This window comes from Hakea prostrata, chromosome 2 (assembly GCF_041222555.1).
Source record: "Hakea prostrata isolate BN-2017 chromosome 2, UWA_Hpros_2, whole genome shotgun sequence".
Lineage (NCBI taxonomy): Eukaryota > Viridiplantae > Streptophyta > Magnoliopsida > Proteales > Proteaceae > Hakea > Hakea prostrata.
In genome coordinates this window covers 11285598-11309096 of record NC_142601.1, presented here as the reverse complement: position 1 = coordinate 11309096, position 23499 = coordinate 11285598, and the positions used below count along the sequence as shown (strand labels likewise).

At 38.5% G+C, this 23499-nt stretch overlaps 1 protein-coding gene across 1 annotated transcript; it reads left to right on the top strand.

Annotated features, from left to right (window-relative positions):
- Positions 1 to 8621: 8621 nt before the first annotated feature.
- LOC149023724 (C2H2-type zinc finger family protein) lies at positions 8622 to 11244 on the top strand. The gene has a single exon (XM_089142842.1). It carries the CDS (start codon positions 8992 to 8994, stop codon positions 10006 to 10008), a length of 1017 nt encoding a protein of 338 aa, XP_088998968.1. The 5' UTR covers positions 8622 to 8991; the 3' UTR covers positions 10009 to 11244.
- Positions 11245 to 23499: the final 12255 nt, after the last annotated feature.

Below are 23499 nucleotides of genomic sequence, written 5' to 3'. Positions count from 1 at the left end.
TGTTTCCACACCTCTTGAAGTCAGCCCTTGCATATGGGCAAGACTTATCTAGGATTGTTGTGCCTAACCTGGACCCACCTGTCTCATGCTTGGACGGTTCTAGAGCACCACAATAGCCTAGTTTTGTAAGTAGCTCCATCCATGGAAGCTCAGTCTGGGTCAATGGATCAAAACGTACTTGTTCAAACTAGTTCTGTTTCTACTGTGAATCAGAATAACTAGGGGATTGCTTCACCCCATGACAACCCACTCTAAGACTGGGTCACCGAAGCCCGCTATTAGGCTTAATCTTAGGACAAGTGTAGAAGATAATGATGTACCCAGTTGCTACTCTAAAGCTTCTCTCTCTCCTCATTGGCCGAATGCTATGTTGGAGGAATTTAACGTGGTTATTCAAAATGGTACATGGATTTTGGTTCCTTCAACTTCCTCTCAATATGTTATTCAATGTAAATGGGTTTTCCATGTCAAAAGGAAGCCTAATGGATCAATTGAGTGATATAGCTCGCCTTGCGGCGAAAGGTCTCCATCAAAGGCTAGGGTATGAGTTTGGAGACACCTTCAGTTTTGTTGTGAAACATATCACAATTAGAATTGTTATCTCTATTGCAGTTAGAAATAATTGGCCCATCAAACAGCTAGATGTTGCTAATGCCTTTCTATATGGCAATATTGACGAAGTTGTCTACATGGAGCAACCGCTAGTTTTGTGGACTCTTCTCTACCTACACATGTTTGCTAGAAAAAATCCCTCTATAGCTTTAAACAAGCCCCTAGGGCATGGTGTACAAGGCTTACTTCTTGTATTATGTCTCATGGCTTTCAAGGAAGCAAGACTAGTTCTTCCCTTTCCTTCTATGAGAAAGCTTCAGTGAAACTCTACTTTCTTATTTTTGTGGATGACATCTTGGTTACTGGCAATAGTTTGCTTGCCATTTTTGACCTTCTGAAGGCTCTTTCTACTATGTGTGCTATCAAAGACTTAGGGGACCTTCATTATTTTCTTGGTATTGAGGTTACTCATTCTTCGGAAGGGTTGCTTTTATCTCAACAGAAGTATATTACTGACTTACTTGCACATACAAAGATGAGTGAGGCAAAGTCTATTTCTACTCCTTTTGTTTCTGGTGTTAGTCTTTCTCTTCACAAAGGGACATTGTTTTCAGATGGTATAGAGTACAGACATACAGCAGGTACTTTGCAATATCATGCAAACACCCATCCTAATATTAGTGTTGCGATAAATCAAGTTGCACAATTCATGCATGCTCCCATTGATATTCACTGGATTGCAGTTAAAATGATTTTTTGTTATTTGAGAGGCACATCTACCCTAGGATTATTCTTTTCATAGACTTCTATGTCCTTATCTACTTACTCTGATGCTGACTAGGCCGGTTGTCTAGATGATCGACACTCGACAACTAGGTTTTCTATATTTCTTAGGAGTCTCCTTATTTCTTGGAGCTCCAAGAAACAAGACACTGTCTCTCGCTTCTCTACAGAAGCTGAGTATCAGGCTATAGTTTCTATTGCTACAGAGTTGATCTGGGTTCGCTCATTACTTAGTGAGGTTGGTGCTTTCTTACCTACAGCTCCACAGATTTGGCGTGACAATATTGGATTGATTTATATTACAACGAATCCCATCTTTCATGCACAAACCAAGCATGTTGAGATTAATTTTCATTGCAGCAAGATTACAACTCATCAAATTAAAGCAATTGAATGTATAAATACATTTTTTTTGGCTAAACAAGCTTCATTCAAAGAGGGTAGAATAATTAAAATCTGAGGTACATAACTTGGAAATTCAAGTAATGGAAATAGGCCAGTCAATCCTACTCGGTAAGAAGACTACCTTCAGCAAGAAAATCAAGGTTTTATTTAAATAAAAAAAAAATCTAATCTTTGTATCGATCAGTGCAATACATAAGCACACGTTAACAAATAATATTTAAAAGAAACTTCAAAGCTGGAATGAAAATGCCATTGGGAACAAGTTTCTAGCTCAATAGCGAGGAAGTCAAACAGTTGAATATAATGAAGTTTAAAGGAGTTTGAGACTTCAACCCTCTTAAAATAATAGTAATAATATAGTGTGGCCTAATGGACTCCCTTGTTGGCCACTTATGCATCACTGTCTAGCCCCATTATGAAGCTCAGAAGAAAATTTAAAGAAAAGAACAGTAACCCTCACTTAGAAATCACCCCCCACCCCAACCCCCTCCCCCTCGAAGAGGAAATCAAAACTCATTAGAACAAGATAAACCCCACAAAAATGGAATTTTTATTTTTAGTTTTTAAAAATCAACCTGTTCCTTAAATTTTTAAACCCCTCATAGTTGATGATTATTCAATATTAAATAACTGCTGATGAACATGTACCCAAAAAAGAAAATGCTTGATAAATACATGCTGAGATAGTCTCATTGAATACAACTTCAGTGAATAGGAAGTGAGCTTTGTACTCAGGCATGAATTGTAGCAAGTTGCATATCAAAATATCAAAGTTACTCAACTCTTATGTATGTTTGACATCATCATGCAAGATACAATTAGTTGCTACAACTTCAAGTGTGGTTCTTTCTGTTGTCAAGTGGAAATCTGTGGATATATTAAATAATTGGCCGGACTTGGATAAACTTTGAATATAATTTACACAAAGCTTTCAAAAACTTTGTTTGAGATCTTTATATTAAATGTTTTTCCTGCACAAGGTTTATTTTCTTGAGAACTTCTTTTAACTTGTCGTTTCTTGTGTAGGTAGCCCAAAGTGGCATGGAAGTGGGATAAAAAGGTTAATATATCAGAATAATAACTACAAGGCAAGGTACCTTGAAGAGAAATATTTCTCTTTTTTTCTTCTTTCTTTTTGGTAAGGAAGAGAAATATTTCTCATACTTCATACCTAGTAGTATGAGAAAATGTCTCATTTTAGGGGTTGGTCAAATCGATCTTATGACATTAATCCCATCCAATAGGGCCAATTTCTGCCCAGCATGGTGTGCCTGGGAGACAGAACATGGTCGAGAAAATTATGGACAGTTATGGAAGTCAAGGATGGGGAGTTGTATCTGATTGTATGTGAGATACTTGGTGCCAGATCCTGCAATAAGCAACAAACATCTCTATTTGATGGGACAATGACTCTACAGCTTCCAAAGGAAAGTCCTAGATCTGACGATCACAAAGAAAAGGATATCTATGCCATATCGTATATCCTACGGCATGCAAATGCACATGTCATACCATATAAACCATACACTCACCAAGTTACAAGTTGTGTTCTTGAATGACTTGATCATTCAAAACAACTTCTCAACCATCTCAAGGTTGGCCTACACTCACATCTTTGTGTATGCAGGTGATCGGTAGAGCATGAGCTTCAAGGGCAGTTAACCAGTTTTGTCAATCAGATCGACAAAAAAAAACCTCAAAATCTAGGCTTTATTTGATCAAGATATTGGTAAAAGATGTTATGAAAAATAAATAAATAAAGCTAGTAGGCATCGGCATCAAATTGGATGATTGAACTAGTAGACTTGTTATGTAGGGCGTGATCCACTATTTCCTTGTTAGGTTTGTCATCAACCAAGATTGGTTTGGAGTGATACTAACCACTCTTTGATACCTCAAATAATGGTTGGGGTGCTTTCTACAAACTTGCAAATGGGTGAGTCTTAAGTTAAAAAAGTTTGTCTATCTCATTGTCATGTCTTGTAGTTTGTTAAATTAATAGTTTTCTTTGCTTTTGAGTTGGTTAGCTGTGCACAGTCTTAAAGTAACCCCAAACTACTCAATAAATGAACGCAATGGCTATCAGAAGCTCATAGTGATTATTGATCCTAGAGATCAATTTTCTACGACTCAAATAGTACTATATACGGGTATTAAGGAGAGTGGTTAGTGTATCCTCATCAAGTTACTCTCATAACATAACTTTGTTTCCTGATTTAGCCACAGCAACCACCAAATTTTTGGACACAAAATTTGACATCTTGTGAGACCCAAGTTGGCTAGCTTACTCAGAGTGTATAAGAAAGCTATCATCTCCACCACAGTTAGGTCTCTTATGTTGCCTCGAATAATTCCACTTCATTTTATACACAGGTTTTCTTCAAGAAAGATTAAGCTTGAAGAGATAGATTTTATAATCTAGTTTAATTTCTAATATTTTTTAGATATTTTACAGTGGATGAGTAGTAGATAGAAATATGGCATATCTCAAAGTTCTATAAGGGCATTGGTTGATCTTGCTGTGGAAAAGTTACATATATTTTTTTGTCTAGACAAGACAGAACAGTAGGTATCCCCTAAAATTCAAACTAGAAGAAACATGCTTTTTGAGTTTGGGTTGGGTTGGGTGGGGTGGGGTGGGGTGGGGTGGGGTGGGGTGGGGTAGGGGAGTTGTGGGCTAGAAGGGTTGGGGGCATCATCAAAGCCTGCCTACCCCAATCATATTTAGACTGCTCGAGCTTCCTCCGACAAAATGTATGAACCTCTTCCTCCTTGCAAAACATCTAAACATTGTAAGACCATCTTTATCCTTGTCTATGATTTTCTTAAGATTTTGAAGAAAGTTCAATCATGGAAAGATAAATGTGTTATATAATGTCATACAAGCATGTTGGCTAAAAAAAATAGTGGTTCCGCTGATTTTCCTAGAAAAGAAAAATAAATTCGCTTTAAGCTTGTCAACCAAAAATTGGGCATTATAAAATCAATACTAACAACTCAGCAAGTCGATCTGTTAGGTCAAAAATTCACAATGGCCAAAGAGTCCAAGGTTAAATATGTGTGAGAGAGAAGTTGCTTCAGATTACATTACATTTATTTAAGCCAATTGTGAAATCTTGTTTGTCTTAAAAGATTAAATGTGTGTGTGAGAGAGAGAGAGGAGAAGAAGAAGAAGAGGAGGAGAACTAGAGAGGAGCTTTAGAATATGCTTTTTCGGTGGAGCAGTGACAGTTCACTTGTTGATTGGATAAATCTCTTGTGCAAGATCATGAAGTAGAATTGAAGGTTACTCCTGTGCTCATCTCACATAGTAAGGGCAAGAGGTGAGAGTTTGGGGAATAAATAAAGAGTATTTTGAAGAAGCATTGTACCTTAAGCAACAGTTTTTAGATGACAAAGTAAAGATTTGAATAAATATTGGCTGAGTACAGCTTGGTTCCTACCTGCAGATCTACAATGTTGTCCTGATCATCCTTCACCTTTTTTAAAAAAAAAAAAGCTCTATTCATCCTTTAATTCCGTCTTTCATGGCATGATCCCTTCGTATTTTTACGCGGCCATCATTGATGAAAACGTGGATGATGTAAGCTCTGCCATGATTCTGATAAGAATTGCTAACAAATGATTCTACTTTTTCTAAGATTATCGATCACTGGTAAATACTTCACCAAGCTTACTAAAGATGATTAGCAACCACTAACCAAATTTAATTAGGTAAACCAACACTTAGTTGCTCTAATTTTTTGTGAAATCAAAAGCAAAAGCTTTATATTTTTGGTAGCTTTGAATTCTAAAAGAAAAACTAATTAATGAGGATTACATTTATATGCTTTCTTAATTATCTTTTAAAAAGCCTAATGGGATTGATAGCCTAATCGAAAGAAGTCCTCATCTGGCAGGTTGTGGGTTTTGAATTTGGTGTATCGCGTTTTCACTTGTTTGTCTTGTGACTACACTGCTTGTCATATCGGGGACAATTTGAGAAATTATTATTGTCGTAATGCCTAAATCCATTTCAAAGTGTTGGTTATTATAGATGATCACAAAATTAATCTTGTTCTTATTTTTCAAATCATATGGTTCCAAATAATGCTAATCCAAAACCATCACTTTTATTTCTATTAAGACTTGTCACACTTCCCCCTCCAAGCAAATTAAACCCTAACCCATATGGGCTAATTTGACATGCACGTCTTTTTCTTCTTCTTCTTCTTTTTTTTTATCACTTTTATTTCTCTTTGTTTTAATCAATAGACATGCACGTCACATGTATAGTTTTATTATATCAACAATACAGAAGGAAATAAAAACACATATCCAATGCATAGAGCTCTCAACATTACGTGGCATGAAGAGAACCCCATTCTACAGAGAGATCGTTTCGTAACTCAATCCCGCGACACGAGGACATAAAAGAGCACATCCTTACCATGTTGTTGAGGTCCACCCTCCATTTAACCCACAAATTTAAGAATTGGTTATACATAGTTTGGAATTGATGTTGAGAAAAGAAAAGAATTTTGAGGAGTTAATACATATGTGGCAAATGTCATGGGTGGAAGTAGAGAGAACCTAATTTTTGGTGAGAGTAGGCATAAAGTCATTTTCGTTAAAAGGAGAGGTTAATCTCAAAAGGGCTTAAGGCACTCTCTCTCTTTCTCTCTCTCTCTCTCTACCTAGTCTTTGCATTAGTTACAACCTCACCTCACTTCCACTACTAACCCATGTCACCTCTTCCACTACCAATTCTTCTATACTATCCTTTCAACACAACCAAACACAACTCTTCACCTTATAAACTAAAAACTAAAAACAAAAATAACACATCGATCTCTAAGCACGAATACATATATATGATCTGTGTTGCTTCTCTAACACCCACTCCTCTCCTTGTCTTTGTATTAAAAGATAAAAAAAACACATCAAGCTATGGAGTGTTGACACCTACTCCACGCTACTCAATTGGATCCTTCTATATATCTAATTAAATAATTAATTAAGATGGCTTTATTATTATCAAAATCACATTAGAGATTCACGAGGTGTACATGCATGATGAGACAATCTAAAATAGCCATCTGTATGGAAGAATGGTGGGGATCCATTGACTTTGCAAAAACTAAAATATCAGAAAGCATTGACTTTCTTAATTGGACGGTTTAGATGGATCTCATTAGATATTATTCCATATTAAGGTGAGATAGTAGTGGTTGGCGAGGGGGGTTGCACCATAATGGCATGTTTGGTAAGAGTGGTTCGGAAGCTACTAAATCTTTCTCTCTCCAAATCTCTTTTCGTGGGTAACGTGTTTAGTGAAGCTAATTAAACACTAATCATACTGCTTCTCCATTTCCTAACTAGTAGCTTAGTCGTCCAGTTCATACTAGTGTTATCTCCACACTCCTTAAACTATATAAAATTGAGTTTTAATGGATTAATTAAGGGAGGATAAGTTGTACAGGTGGCACAGTTGAGGAAAAGAAGTAGGAGTGATAAAAAGGAATGTATAAGGACAAAGTAGAGAAATTATAAAAATGAGAAGAAGAAGAAAATATATATATATATATGAAAAGTATATGAGAGAGCTTGGGTACTTGGCCAACCAACCAGAGGAGAGAAAGATGGATCTTGAAATAATAGATGCTTTACTTCCTCACCACCTACTTCAAGTGCTGGCGTTGCCTCTTACGTGCTTCACACAACCAACCAAAATAATTCGTTACGCCAAGAATCTGCCCTCCTTCACCCAATCATGCTCATTGACTTACCGCCCAAATCTGAACTCATTTCTGAACTCGTTATTTCATGGATGAAATTAATACCTAATAATATTTTTATGTCATGGTTGGACCAAGTGGATCAGTTGATATATGCATTAAATGTATCATGATTCACGACAAATTAGTCACAATAGAGACAGAAATCAAATAAACTGGACTGATAACACTCAAGAAAACCTCATTTTTGTCTTTATTTTCCATTTTATAATTTTGAGTTGGAGTTGGCATTTGATCCTGGGTTAATATTGTGGTGCAGGGTTTGTCTTTAATCTAATTAGCTAGATCACCTAATTGAGCGTGGTTTGTGGGTTGTGGTGATCTGTATCAACTTAAAAAGATGAAGAGAAGAGTGGGTGTGGGTCATCACTCATGAGACAGCACATGAACTGTTTGATTGGAAATAGCACAGACACTAGATTTCTCTTTCTTCTCTCCCAGATGTTAACTGAGAGATCTAATAAATTAGAGTCATTAGTGTGTGAGAAGAAGAAACAAAGACAGACTAATTAGTATAATTCTTTAAAAAAAAGAAGAAGAAAATTATGAAGAAGAAGGAACTGAAAATAAATTATAAGAAAGGAGAGAACCGCAAATTCCGTGGTTCCAGGCTTGCAGTCCAATCCTGAAAAAAGAGAATCGTTGAGGAAAGGAATGGTGGGTTTGCTTCAAAGCCAACCGAATCTCATCATCCACTTCTTACTATTCTTCTCTTGACACTCTTCTTCTCTTCTTCTCTCTCTCTCTCTCTCTAAGTTATAATTTAACTTGCTATTTTATTATGATTAATTAATAAGAAATTATCTAAAAGAAAGAATAGAATAATATAGGAATTAGTGAAAGAGAGAAGGATTTTGATTAATTTTTATATATAGATGAGTGAATGAGGAAGCATGTCTTTAACGTGCAATGGAGCATGGGTGGTGGTAGTTTTAATTTTCGTGACTGCGTTGGCAAAGTGTGAGAAAGAGAGTGTGACACGGACTTAAACCTTAACAACCTGTGGCCAAACTGTTCAAGTAATTTACTATCACTCTCTATATTTGCCTGTTTTCAGTTTCTTTGTTTGTGTCTCTCATGTCTTTGTGTTCTTTCTCTACTACATCTTCCTCTATTTTTGGTTCTACAGATATCTCTCCCTTTCTCTCTACACAACTAATTAATATTATTTTTATTGATGTTATCATCTCTCTCTATAGATAACTTACTTCCAAGGTTAGAAACGCAAGGAAGATTGGCAGGACTAATTCACGGTTACTGTTCACGGGGGCGGCTTTGACTACTTGAAACATCATTCACTATATAAAACCCTCTACTCTCCCACCTTTGCTTGTTCCATCGGCCTCTCTTTCTGATCCTTCTATCTTTCTTTCTCTCTTTGTCTTCTTCTTCTTCTTCTTTTGAAATTCTTTTCTGGGTTTACTTGCTTGCTTCTCAACAGCAAGGAATTGAAAGGGATCAGCAAGAGAGCAACATGGAAGCTCAAGAGGAAGTTATGGGTTCCAACGACCTCTCACTTGTTGTCAAGGGAAAGCGCACCAAGAGGCAAAGGGCAACTTCTCCTCTTGCTTTAGCCATGAACAATACTACAAGCTCATCCAGCGCAGGCGGCGGTGGTGGTGGTGGAGGAGGAGGAGGAGAAGATGATTCTAATTTCCCTTCCCCAACAACAAGCTCTACAGGATTATATGCAGGTCATGAAAGTACAGAGGAAGAAGAAGATATGGCTAATTGCCTAATTCTACTAGCCCAGGGTCATGGCCGTGTTAGCCCAAAAATTGAAGTGGGTGGTGGAGGTGGTGGACCTGTGGAGAGAATCAGTAGCAGAAGGTTTGCAGAGGCGGTGACAACCACAGCAGGAAAGGCTGGATTTTATGTGTATGAGTGCAAGACTTGCAATCGTTGCTTTCCTTCTTTTCAAGCACTTGGTGGGCATAGAGCAAGTCACAAAAAGCCTAAAGCAATGATAGAAGACAACAAGAAAGCATCAGGTTCTTCACTCATGGTGTTATCTCCTGAAGAAGAAGAAGCCCAATTCAATACAAGTAGCCCTCCTCTCCCTCCTCATATGCTCAACAGTTTCAACCACAGCAACAACAACAACAACAGAGCCATGTATACTAATAACACCAACAATAACAAGTCCAGAGTCCATGAGTGTTCTATCTGTGGCTCTGAATTCTCATCTGGGCAAGCTTTAGGAGGTCACATGAGAAGACACAGAAACGCTGCTGCCACCGGAACAACCACCAATAATAGCACAAGTATCACAACACCGGCATCTGAATCACCTGAAAATGACGAAACCCATAAGCCAAGAAACGTCTTGCAGTTGGATCTCAACCTTCCAGCACCATCAGAAGAAGATCACCATCACTCAGAATCCAAATTCTCTTTCACTCCAAAACAACAACAACAACAACCACAAAAGCAACAACCACCACCTGCTCTCGTCTTCTCCGCATCTCCTCTGGTAGATTGCCATTACTAGCAGTGATCTGGGAACCAGATCATCATTGTGAATTACAATTACCAGTCATTTTTATTCTTTTTGTCATTTACATTTTTTTTTCAACATGATTCAAGAAACCCATCATCACTGATAAATTACTTGCTATTTTTTTAAAATATTATAATTCATATAAATTGGTTATCTGAATTCCTTTATTCATATTTCATTATTTAATTTACGGGTTTCTTCCCTTCTTGTAAATTACAAATTCTTATCATCCCCCAGTGGAAATTGAAACTGAAGCTCGATTGTTTGTGGTTGACAAGTAAGTGGCTCGTGTTCATGGTGGCCTTTGATTCACGAAAGGTGAGTGAGTGACCGAGCATCTTTTTCTCACTCTTCATTTTTTCTTTTTTTCTTCCTTAATTGTGTTTCTCCCTTACAATACCTAGATTTGTTTGTTTTTCTTTATCAAGTGCGAGAGCGATGTGTAATACACAACTCCATAACCAATACCAACTAAGAGATAGAGAGAGAGAGAGAGAGTGAGTGAGTGAGTGAGAGTGAGTGATCAGTTAGAAAACAGATCTAGAGAGAGAGAGGGGTTGGGCTTTCGAGTACCACCAAAAGTCGTGGATTAGGTTCGTCCATTGTTTGGTTTACAAGAAAGCTTTAAAGCTTTCTTTCCTTCTGCTTCATTAAATGACAAACAATAAACGGATGGGAATCAGGGGGTTGGTAACTTTCCTTCCCCAAATGGATCCATCTGTATTCTTTCTTATTTATTCATTTGGCGTGAAATTGGCATGGATTTCACTTTATTTCTGACAAATAAACTCCTTTAATTAATTCAAGAATACATCTTCTACTCTTTGGGTGGGGGAAGAATACACGGTTCACGAATTCATCTTATATATCTCTTTCACGTGTAAGAATTTAGACTTTAGATTGGTCACATATCAAATTTTAAAACGTATTCAATGAGATATTCTTCGTATATGCTCTGTATATTTATTTATTATATTTTCCATAGCTTATGAATCTCTTTCGAGTTTTCAATGTTTATTTTGTCATTTAACAAATTTTGTAGAAATTCAAACATAACACATGAATAGAAAATCCTAGGGTTTAATTGTGTGTCGCCGAGAAAATATAGAAGTGGCCTCTTTTTTTCTTTTCTTTTTTTGATTGTAAGTGTATGAGAAACAATGACTCATTTCCCCCTTTTTGACATTCTACCTCACTTTTTAATGCACTACCTATCCATATCATACACCTAATCAATCGTGATTCACAAATCACTCCCTCAAAAGTGTATCCCTTACTTCAAGACCTATTCAATTGATAGTAACCTACTAGATGTTTAAGGTTCAAGTGGGTTCTTAAGGTGTTTGATTATAATCTAAGTCATTCTCGAAGTTTATTAGTAGCAAAAATTTCGGATTTGACCATTCTTCAGTGGGTTTAACGTCGAAGGAGTGCCACAGAGGCATCCTATGACTGCGATGGGCCATACACATCTCAATATTTTCCAATCAATTAACCATCATGATGAGTAACACAGTCTCGCCATGAAATACACTCGCTTAGGTTGAGTTGAATCCTTGACTCATACGAACAAGTTTGTGTTTCCTATCAATGACTCTCTCTCTCTCTTCTCACTTAATAAGGGGTGTACATGTCAATTCACTAGAGAGAGAGAGTGCATTATGGCAAGAGAGAGAGAGAGACTTGAAGAGCAAGTCACAATAAAGAGGGAGAGCTAGGGAAGTTATTACTTAAGCAAATAATGCTTTTAGTGTTTGTTATGTGCACGTTTTGGAGGTCTTTTTTGGGAAGCCACGCATGTGCAATTGTGAACTCTTTGCGTGAGATATCCAAATACATGAATTGGAACTTAGAAGAGAGAAAGAAAGAAAGGTCATTGACATTTGCACATGAAGTAACGGTTATCTTGTCTTAAACCTCCAACATAATTCCTAATCCTTAAAATTATATTTATTAAACACTCAATTAGGGGCCCGTTTACACACTTTAATTATATGTTTTTCTCCCTTTAATTACTACCACAATTATTATAATTTATATTCACCAAGTAACATCTCTTATTATTAATTTATGTACTCCATCAAAGATGCCGGTGGCCCCCTCACCCTTGGGTTTCTTTGGCTCTCACTGCTACTTAGAAGTTAGTAGTTAGTAATGTTTTTTCTTTGTTTTTTGGGTAACAGTTAGTATAGTTACTACTAATAATCTTATTTATATATATCTATAGTACTTGTGAAGTAATAAAGCAAGTGAGAAAGTCAAATGGAGCTTTAAAGTGTGTTCCAATTGTGAAATCGATGCTATAAGCTTTCTAAGGATTTCGAAAGTCTCTGACCTTTGTGATCCCTTTGGGGATACCCACAGGTGGCATTTGCCGGCCACTTAGATGTTGAGAATTTCTTATTTTTCATCATGATGGATGAGATCTATGATGTCATCTTCTCCTTCTAATACGGCTGCTTTCAGGGTTCTTTTCATCAAAAATGTCAAAATTACACAGAAGGTGACTGATCTAGTCAGTTTCCACCTATCCTCTAGAGCAAGTATGGTATCTCTGAACTTCATTTCTTAATCTTTGGTTATAAATAGTTTCACACCACAAAATGGGTTGAAATATAAGAAAATTATCTCACTTACATGACTTAGAGGTCATATGTCTAAGTGAATTCTCACACGAGATATGGGTTTCGCACACTATAGTGCAAATCCCCCTCACACAGAAGAAGCTTCATAACCTCATTGACTTCTCTCCCTCCTCTCTCTCGCCTCACCTCGACCACTTGGTCTAAAGAGGATCTTGAACTTGGCCAGGCTGGAGAGTTCGGCCAATGATGAAACTTTGCAATTGAAAGTAGTTCTTCCACTTTCGTGTCGTCTATATGGTCCGGAGCGTAAAGGTTCTCCGGGGGAAACCGCGTCCGCAGAAGAAGGCTCACGCAATGAAGAAAGTAGTAACAAGTAAAAAGGTTTCTATAGCAGAGGAATTCAAGAAGGTAGATGCAGCTTTAGCGAAAGTATCCACAGTGCATAAGAGCCTCCCATTGGAAGAGGATAGTGCTGCTATGTACAAGGTTTAAAGTATCCCACGATACCATACGATACTAGCCAATACGTATCCATATTTGACCCAACCGTTACGATACATATCGATACGTCCCTCCATTAAATTACACTAAAATACATTAGTCAGAACGATACAATACTCGATACAGGACGATACGTCTCTTAAAATCACCTTACCGACACGCTACACGATACCCATACTTTAAACATTGGCTATGTAACTATTGTTATGAAGCTTTTCTTAAAGATCTTAATTTGGATGCATCTAGACGTCCTACATTTTGTTTCTGATAACTTAGTTGTTGTCAATTATGAGTAGGAACCAGTGAGGAAGGGTGTATTGGGGGCAACTGTTGTTGCGGGTGAGCAAGGTAGGTACTAATTGCTGTATTTCTTTTCTTTTTCTTATTTTCGTTATAAAATGACCCTTTTAGCGAAAAAATGGTGAGAATCTTGGGCTTTTAACGTGGGGAAGGAAAGAATTTGCTCCAATTTATGTTCTATCGATTTGTCCTTGTTGAGTGTTAAAGTATATGCATGAAGAAACATTTGTGCTGTTTGTCTAGCTAAAAAATGTTAAAAGGTATAATTAAGCAATGTTACCTTTAGAAGAGCTGAAAAGGAAAGATTATTATTCTTCATTTTCATGGTTTGAGTCGATTTTAACATTCCAGCCACCAAACGATCATCACATACTAGGACTATTTTTTTCCTATGAGAAATGAAATTAATTTCTCACTATGATTACAAAATTATTCTCCAAAGAAACGTTTCTTAGTAATACATCTATGAACATGTTTGACAAGAAAGAAATAAGAGTTTGGATTTTTTATTACGGAATTCAGATTAAGACCAAGCAAATTGTCCAAACAAGAAGCAACTGTTATAGCATCAATGAAGAACAAGCACAAGCTTGTTGCTAAGATAGAGCTAAGATAGATGATGAAGAAAGGAAGGTGTGGCTTGCGCTGGCAAAATTCAATCTACACGCTAGCTAGCTTAGCTAGCACTACTGAACACACTGATGATTTATAATTGAATTGGATTTTAGTTTCTAAGGTACTGGTTGTCAACCCATTTACGCTTGGCTTAGGTGCCGGCCATACTATTTGTTAATATAAGTATTTAATTTTTAATAATCATGAAGAGCATTGACATTTCAAGTACTGGAGGAATTTCTAATCAAGTTTCTTTTGATGGAGAGACAGAAGGAATAATGACACTCTATGACTAGATTCTTCTAGATATTCTAGATATTCTGTTTAGTCGTTTTATTCTTTTTTTTATTTTTTTTATTTATTTATTTTTTTCATATTTATAGTTTTCGTTTACTACCATTTTTACAAATTTTTTTTTCAACAACAATATGGAATGGTATGGTCTAGCTTATAGAAAACAAATTTTGGTTTGACTAAGGCAAGTGATTCTTTACGATTTGATTTGGGTTATTCTCCACCATCGTTTTTTTGATACATTTTTCATAGCGAATAAGAATTCTTTTAAGACCCACTAAGTATTCAGCTCTGAGAAACATCACTAAGTAACTTTAACTGTGTTGTTCTAAAAATCTATTCATCAATGTGATGCGTCCAAAATCTGCTCAGCCCTTAGATCACTGATGAATGATCTGCAAAACAATCGTTAGATGTGGCCCGACCGTGGGGTCAGGAGGCCACCTCCGAAGGCTAAGTTAGTTAAGGAACTGATCACAAAGGCTCTGGCTAATTACAAATCAGAAATTTGAATACGATTATGGGAATACAATTCAATTACCTTCTTTGTAAGTAGATTGTGACTTATAAAGTTTTTACCTTCTAATATTGTCCGTTGGACTCGCTCAAGCCTTCTATTAGTAGCTGTTGGATCTTTACGGTTAGACCTCTCTCGTGGAGTAGTGGGTAACTTCTCTTATTCACACGATCCTCTAGTAAGGGCGTGGTAGTTACCCCATCATGCACAATCGTCCACTTCTGCGAGTGTTAATAACCGCCCCTTGGTGGATTATCTATCCCAAGTTTCTTGGGCGCGTGCTTGCCTTTTGGACGTGCAATTTCTTTCTTAACACGCTGCCCTTAAACCCAGTTCATTCGAACCTGAAACGGTCGAGCCATTCCCGATCGGGGTCAAGGGTTGAAGCGAGGGTGGACCCGATTCCATCATAATTTTCCCGTATCACAATGCAAACCGAATTAATCTGCAAAACAATGTGTTCAGCCAGGGTAGCCAAAGAACACCTCCGATGATCGAGTTAGTGAAAACTCACAGCTTTAGAAGAAGAACACAAGTTGCAAAGCTTTGAGTACTAGAATGTAGACTAGAGTATGTGTAGCTAATAATAGCAAATATAGGTGCTCGAGTGTTACCTTGGCCATACGTACATACAATCAACCTCCGTAGGTATTTCTTGATTGTCTGATATGGGGCTTCCCAATAGTAGACACTAATTGAGTCCTTATTGGTCTCTAAGACTGACCCACCTTCCCACTTTGACTAGGAATTCAGTTCGAGGATTTAGGGAGGGTTGGTTATAGTTCAAGCTTTACACGTTACCAGATGTGCATATATAGCATGATATTGGGTCGGACCATGTTTGGCAAGTCTAGTCCTACCACAGATGACTTATCTAGTCCGACCATATCATACTATTTTTGGAAGCAAAAACTGTCACACCCCACCTAGTCGGATCCGATCATACCCGAATACCCGTGGGGGGATATACTAAAGGACCAAGGTTTAGTGACAAATCCATACAATCATATGACATAGCATAATCAAGGACAAGAATAAATCAAGTTCAAATACTAAAGTTGTAAAATTTGAATTTATCAATGAGATTACAATTGTCCATTAACTAAAGTTAAAACATAAAGTAAAGTTAATCAAAACTAAATATCAGAGTTTAGAGGAAAGAAAGGTTTGCAGTGGAAATAATCTAATTGTCTTAATAGAAGATGTTGTCACCCCTCTCAAAAGATATAAGGGTAAAAATATAAGACAACGCTATGAAAGACAATATCGACTCCCAAAGAATCGCTGGCTCCCCACTAGAACCTAGCTCCATAGGAGCAGTCCTAGCATGGGCACGAAGCTCCATGCAAGTCCACCACCTCACAAGTAGCTCCTTCAAAATAGTCTACCGACGACGGATCCTCCATTTGAATGAAGTCATCATAATCTATAGTAAGATCTAAAAGAACATGTATATAAAATAAATGAGTTCCACAGAACTCAGTGAAGTCAACTCAATAACATATCATGCATTCATCCACCAATTTATTGCATCACACATATAAGATTAATAGTGATAATATGACTAATGAATGAATATGATGTTATGCTCTAACTCCATCATGGGGTCTCTATGGTAGACACTTATTAAGTTATACACCAGTCTCCTCTAGGTGGTCTCAATCACTCTCCCTCAACAAGAGACATCTATTGGGTTCTCTATGGTTGTTGGGCCAAGTCATATCAATCCATGGATTGGGGGTATAGGTCACCACTCTCTCACATTACCATTTGGCATGAGAACTGGCGCATTTCAAGGACAACTCTAGGCCCAATGCATAATCATACGATCTCGTACTATATATGGTCCAGATTTCATTCCTCAATGAGAGGCATCTGTTGGTTCGATATCCTTATCTACCTAGAAATGGGATCCTCAACAGGAGGCATCTATTGGACTCCATTTCTCAACCCTATGGTCATCCACATATATATAGGCAGACGCTCTCGTGGCTTCCCTGCGAAAATCGCACATCGCACTGAAAGTGACACAAGCCCAAACTCTATACATATGCAACCATACCATCTCATGATGGTAGTGGGCCTATTTGATACTCACAGGACCCAGCCACTGACATCATAGGTTAGCTGGCTACAATACCCCTACCGGAAGAGTAGTAGTACTCATGGGGTTACCAGCCAAACACTGCTAAACACCTAGCATTCATGTACTTAGGTCTACATGCATATATATATATATATTTTTTTTTTTTTTTTTTTTTTTTTTTTTTTTTTTTTTTTTTTTTTTTTTTTTTTTTTTATATTTATAGGGGGGGGGGGGGGGGAGGGGGGGGGGGGGGGGGGGGCCCTTTTTTTTTTTTTTTTTTTTTTAAATTAAGGGGGGGGGGGGGGGGGGGGGGGGGCGCCAACAAACCCCCCCCGCCCCCCCGACCAAAAAGGGGGGACCCCTCCGGGGGGGGCCCCAAAGGGACACCCACAACTTGAGGGGAGAAGGGGGGAAGAGGAAGGGAGGGGGGAGGGGGGGGACGAGGGGGAGTTGGCGGCTGGGGGGTGGGGGGTTGGGCCGCAAGGGTGAGGGGGGAAAAAAAAAAAATTTGTTTAAATTTTTTTTTTAAAAAAGAAGGGAGGAGTATATATATATATATAATATATATATATATATATATATATATATAGGGTCACTAGGGTAATGAGAGAGCCCACAACGCTAGTTGGCAAGTAAGTATAAGAGGACATTGTCCCAAAATCAAGCTCACATAGTCACACTATTCTCGTATAACAATTCATGGAATTTTAAAAATAGAGACAAATGTAACTAACATTACCTTCCGTTCGCACAAAGTCAAACACAATTTATAACAAAATGTAAAAGATCAAATAATGCAAGATATCAAACTATTGAAGATATAATTAACTCACCATTCATACAAGATATGGTTAAGTATATTCCTCACCTTTTCAAGTTAGTAAAGTTCTCCAAAATCCCATTGAGTTCACCAAAGAGTGTGTAATTAGACCCAAAATAACCCTAGTTGCATAAGAAAATGAGTGAGTAACAATTGGGAATCAATTGGGGTTCAAAAGAGGGCCAAAAAACACATCCGAATATGGCTGGTTGCATAGGCTTACAGGGCTGGTTGAACAGCCGGTCAACCTGCCACCAACTGGTTTTGAGCCAAATTTCAGATTTCGGCTTTGATTCGAAATCAAATTAAAGAGGGACTTTAGGATCTTCAAATTAACAGTAATAGGATCCTCAAAGTGCCAACCAATCATCCCAATTGGGCCTCAAACGAAAAGCCCCAAAATTGGCTCTCGCAAATGCCCGTGTGCATCTCTGAGAGGTTCGAATTGGTTTTGAATGCAATGATTCATATAATCAACTCTTAAAAAATTGGAAGACACAAAGAGAAGTAATGGGAAGCATTCATTGCAATCCAATAACCCCAACTACTAATACTTGGCATTCAATGATGATATAAAAAATAATAATAATAAAAATAAAAAATAAAACATTAAAACTAGGTTAAAGAAGAGAGTTTTCATGAACACTCACCTTTCTAAGCATTACCGCGGTGAATCGAGCTTCAATGTGATGCCGCGTGAAAAGAATCCTCAAATATCCTTGGATTTCTCTTCTCTCAAGCCCTCAAATAGGGTTTTAAAAACCCATTTTCCAGAATTTGCCCCAAACTGAGCAAGGGGCGGTCGACCCAACCCGGTCAACCGTCCCTGGTCGACCGGTCCTTGGTTGCCCCTCAACCTGGGTCCAAATCTTGTGATCTCCAGCTTGTTTGAAAGGTCTTCCTAAGGCCTATGATTGGGTATATTTACCTCGGCATTTGGATGTTCCTTCATCGGTTTTCGGACGTGCCAAAATCTCTTATTAATGCCTTCATGATTGACTTTCTCTCTTCTCTTAAACTCTAAGAGAGTGGCCGAGTCATCAATAGGGTCATCCACTACCATGGGGTTCATTTTTGAACCTTTGGGCTCGACTCGAATGGCCCCCTGTTCCGGGTTTGCGGTCCGAAACTATGGGTAAGAGGGTCTAAAATCTGGGGGATTTCACATTCTCCCCCCTTAAAAGAAATTTCATCCTCGAAATTGACATACCTGAGGCATCAAAGAGGGTAGGATACTTTTCTCGCATTTCGTCTTCTTTTGCCCATGAGGCTTCCTCAACTGTGTGGTTCTTCCATCGAATCTTCAACAATGGTATGGTTCGATTCCGGAGTTGCTTGTCCTTTCACTCCACTATTTTAGCGGCCTCTTCTTCATAAGCCAAATCCGCACTCAATCCTTTAGGCTCTTGTGGCAATAGGTGTTCCGAGTTCTCTGTGCATTGGCGAAGCATAGAAATATGGAATACATCATGCACACCTGACCAAGGATGATGGGAGTGCCAACCGATATGCAACCGGTCCCACTTTCTTATAATCTCAAAAGGGCCAATATATCTTGGACTGAGCTTTCACTTGATGTTGAACCTCATCACACCTCTCATTGGTGAAACCTTCAAAAATGCTCTTTTGCCTACGCGAAACTCAAGGTCTATTCTTCTTTTGTCTACATAGGATTTTTGCCTAGATTGAGCTGTCGTGATCTTTCTCTAATCAAATCAACCATAGCTCCGATGGCTTCAATCAATTATGGGCCTAAAATCCTTCGCTCTCCAGCTTCATCCCAATAGAGGGGAGTTCTACATGTCTATCCATACAAAGCCTTGAATGGTGTCGTGCCAATGGTAGATTGATAGCTGTTATTGTAAGCAAACTCCACCAATGCTAGGTGCCCATCCCAACTTCCACCCATGTCAATTACACAAGCGCGAAGCATATCCTTCAAAATTTGAATGGTTCTTTCAGATTGTCCATCAGTTTGAGGATGATGAGTGGTGCTCAAGTTTAGTTGGGTACCCAGAGCTTTTTGCAAACTTTTCCAAAATCTTGAGGTAAACCTTGGATCTCGATCTGACACAATGCTCACGGGCACACCATGTAATCTCACCACATTCTCCACATATAATTTCGCCAGTCTATCCATGGTGAAAGCAATCTTCATAGGAATGAAGTGTGCCGACTTTGTCAACCTGTCTACAACTACCCACACTGTGTCATTTCCCTTGTTGGTCCAAGGCAAACCTGTGACAGAATCCATCGTAATGTCCTCCCACTTCCAACTTGGCACGTGGAGTGGTTGTAAAAGACTTGCAGATGGTTGTCAAACAGCTTTTACCCTTTGGCAAGTTCCACACTTGGCCACAAAATCCTCAACATCATTTTTCAATCCAACCCACCAGTAATGCTCTTTTTAGTCTTCGTACATCTTGGTGCTACCGGGATGTACGGTGAATACGGAGTGATGTGCCTCACTCAAGATCTCTTTCCTAAGATCTTCATTCGTCGGTACACACAATCTTCCCATGTACATCAAAGCATTATCAATAGATAAGGAGAAATCAATTACCTATTGTGGATCTGAAGAAATCTTCTAAGTCTTCTCCTTCAAAAATGGGTCCAAAGGTTGCGAGGTATTGATCCTGTCTCTTAGGGTAGGCTTCGTTGTCAAAGCGGCAAGAATCACATTAAAACCTTCTTGCACAATCTCTAACTCCAACTCCATAATGGAGCTCAACAAAGGCTTGTTGAGTGCAGTAAGGTCTATCAATTATCGGGTGCTCTTTCTACTTAAAGCATTGGCAACTACATTTGCTTTGCCCGGATGGTACTAATATCGCAATTGTAGTCCTTTACTAGATCCAACCACCGATTATCTCATGTTCAACTACTTTTGGGTGAAGAAGTATTTCAAGCTTTTATTGACATCCCCCCTGCATGTACCCATTTACCCGAATACCCGGAGGCGTGATCCACAGCCCCAAAGATCAGGTCTCAGACAATCACCAACCATTCCACACAATAGTCCAATCATGAGCAAGAATAAATCAATGTATTAATATTAATATAAAATAAAATCAAGTGTTAAGGATCTCAAAACAGAATCAGAGTGCAAAAGTAATGTCAAATCTAAAGTATACAATTGATTCATTCATATATCATATCATTGTCATTAATAACATTATCGATATTCATGTTATATGTGTGGTGTGGAATCTTGTGAATGAATGCATGATATGGTGTTGAATTGACCTCATTGAGTTTTGTTGAACTCATTCCTTTTTATATGTCATTTTCTAGTAGAATATATTGCAGGTTATGAGGACTGTTTTCAAGTGGAGGATTCGTTGCTGATATATCTTCTTGAATGAGCAACTGAAGAAGGTGTAGACTCGTATGGAGCTTCATGCCAGTGTCAAGATTGTTATTATGGAGTCAGATTCCATTAGAGAATTAGTCTAGTTTTCCGCTGCGAAGAAAACCATCCTCTTTTCTTTTCAAAACTCTAATGTTATACCTTTTGTTTTGAAGTAATGGATGATTGTAATCATTATTTCAGTTTTGATAACTTTATACTTGAAACTTTATTTGATTCTTGTAAGTTTGATTTTACTATATCATGTATTGTATGGAATTGTCACTGAACCCAGATCTTGCGGTGTATCACCCCCATGAGTATTCGGGTATGACCAGATCCGGCTGGGTGGGGTGTGACATCGTGGCTTTTCCGTGGAAATAGCACATCGCGCTAAAAGTGACACGAGCCCAAACACTATATGTCACATCCACCCAGCCGGTACCCCATTTGGAATACCCGGGATGTGATCCACAGTCCAAGGATCAATGATCTGAGGTCCATGCCTCCCACATACACAGTAACACAATCATGAACAGTAATAATCAATGGTAAAAACAGTTAATACTAAGTATCATGAATAAGATAAGATTAACTAAATCAGAGTGCGGAATATAGATAATAATAGAGTGTGATCAAAATCATAAAGGGTGAGAAGGTGTGGTAGCCACCCTCTCAGAGCAGCGGAAAAGAAGTAAATCAAGTTAGTTACATATCCAAGTGTCACCAGAATAATCCAAAAACAAGTTAATTACAAGATCCAAGGTTCCACAAATACACCAGGGGAATGGGGCACTATGCTAGGGTTTCTTCTATACTAATGGTAGTCTCCTCAACAGTATGGATGAAGTAAACCCAATGCTGCCGCTCCCGCACAACTATGGGGCTAACCCTGGTGCGGATAGTAATCCTCCTCGGCTCCAATATACGGATCCTCACCGACGCCACTACCCGGAGGGTAGTATGTGGAATCATAGTCCGCCTCATAGGAGGTGCCATCGTAATCTTCGGTACCTGGAATGTAATCTAAAACATTTGCACAAAAAGGAATGAGTTCGAAGAACTCAGCAAGGAAGTTATTCCATAATTAGAAATCATACACATTCAGAACATATAATAATGCAAACATATGATGCAGATATGAGCCTAACTCTATGAATGCTAGTCTCTAGGGTAGACATGTTTTAGGTCATAGAACCGTACTTCTCTGGGTCGTTAGTCACTCTCCCATTTCCATATCTTGGGAATGCCCGGGGAAGATCGGTAAAGTCATCAAAAAGCCGTGGTAAGGGGATCGGTCACCACTCTCTCACATCACCATTTGGTCAAGTACTGGCGCATGTCACAGTAAAGCCTAGCCCAATGCAAGTCATCTACTCAGTCGGTCAAGTCAGATTCAGATACGTCCATTCCTCGCCCCCAGCGATCCTTTCCGGTATCCTTCACACTAGAGCCAGCGAAATCCCGGATTTCAGACTCATCAACCCTATTGGTCATCCACATATAGTAAACGGGAAGCTCTCACGTCCTCTCACGGATTGGTTACCGGTCTTGAGCGCCCGTGAGCCCAAGTCTATCCATATGCAACTCTACCAATAAATGGTCTCTTTCAGGTATCCGTAGCATGGTTTATGTCCCCTACAGGATTGGCTACCGGCCTAAAGTGCCCATCCAACCATACACTACCACTGGTTGTTCGGTCTCAATGCCCTTCCGATTCGGGTCTGACACGACAAGGATGAACCTAGCCACACAACTAGACAATCCTATGTATGTCATCCAATAACTCGGGAGAGTGTCGATAGGCACCATCGGAGAACATCCCATACTATTCCCTCCGATGCCCAAGGACAGAAGTGTCAGTAGGACACCCCCCCCCCAAATCCCAAGTCATACGTAAGCAATCACACATCCAATCTCATCATTTCTCATGCATCCAATGCATATTCATAATAGTAATCAAATCATGATATTGAAATGAATCATTATAAACATAAGCAAATCAAAATGATAAAGTAACACAACAAGAGTATAAAGATTTAAATGCTACTGTTCTAACACATATGTAACAGTCTCATAATGATTGAAAGGAAATTAAGGGATTTCATTCTTTAAATAAAGCACAGTTCAATATTTGATGACTTATATGTTTATGGATATAACCATCCTTACCTTGGATGAATTGATGATGAATTGAGAATACCAAGAATAGTCCAATAGAATTGTCAAGGCCCTAAACAAACATCAATAATAAGTTAGAAAAGAAGTCGGGAAGATCGGATGTCATTTGGGTCAAAATCGACCAAGGTTGTTTGTCAAGAACAACTTTGGTCGATGGTATCGACCAAAAGGATTGACCAAAATTGTCTTCGGGACAGAATAGTGGATTTTGGTCCGAAATGAGTCTTCCGGTGT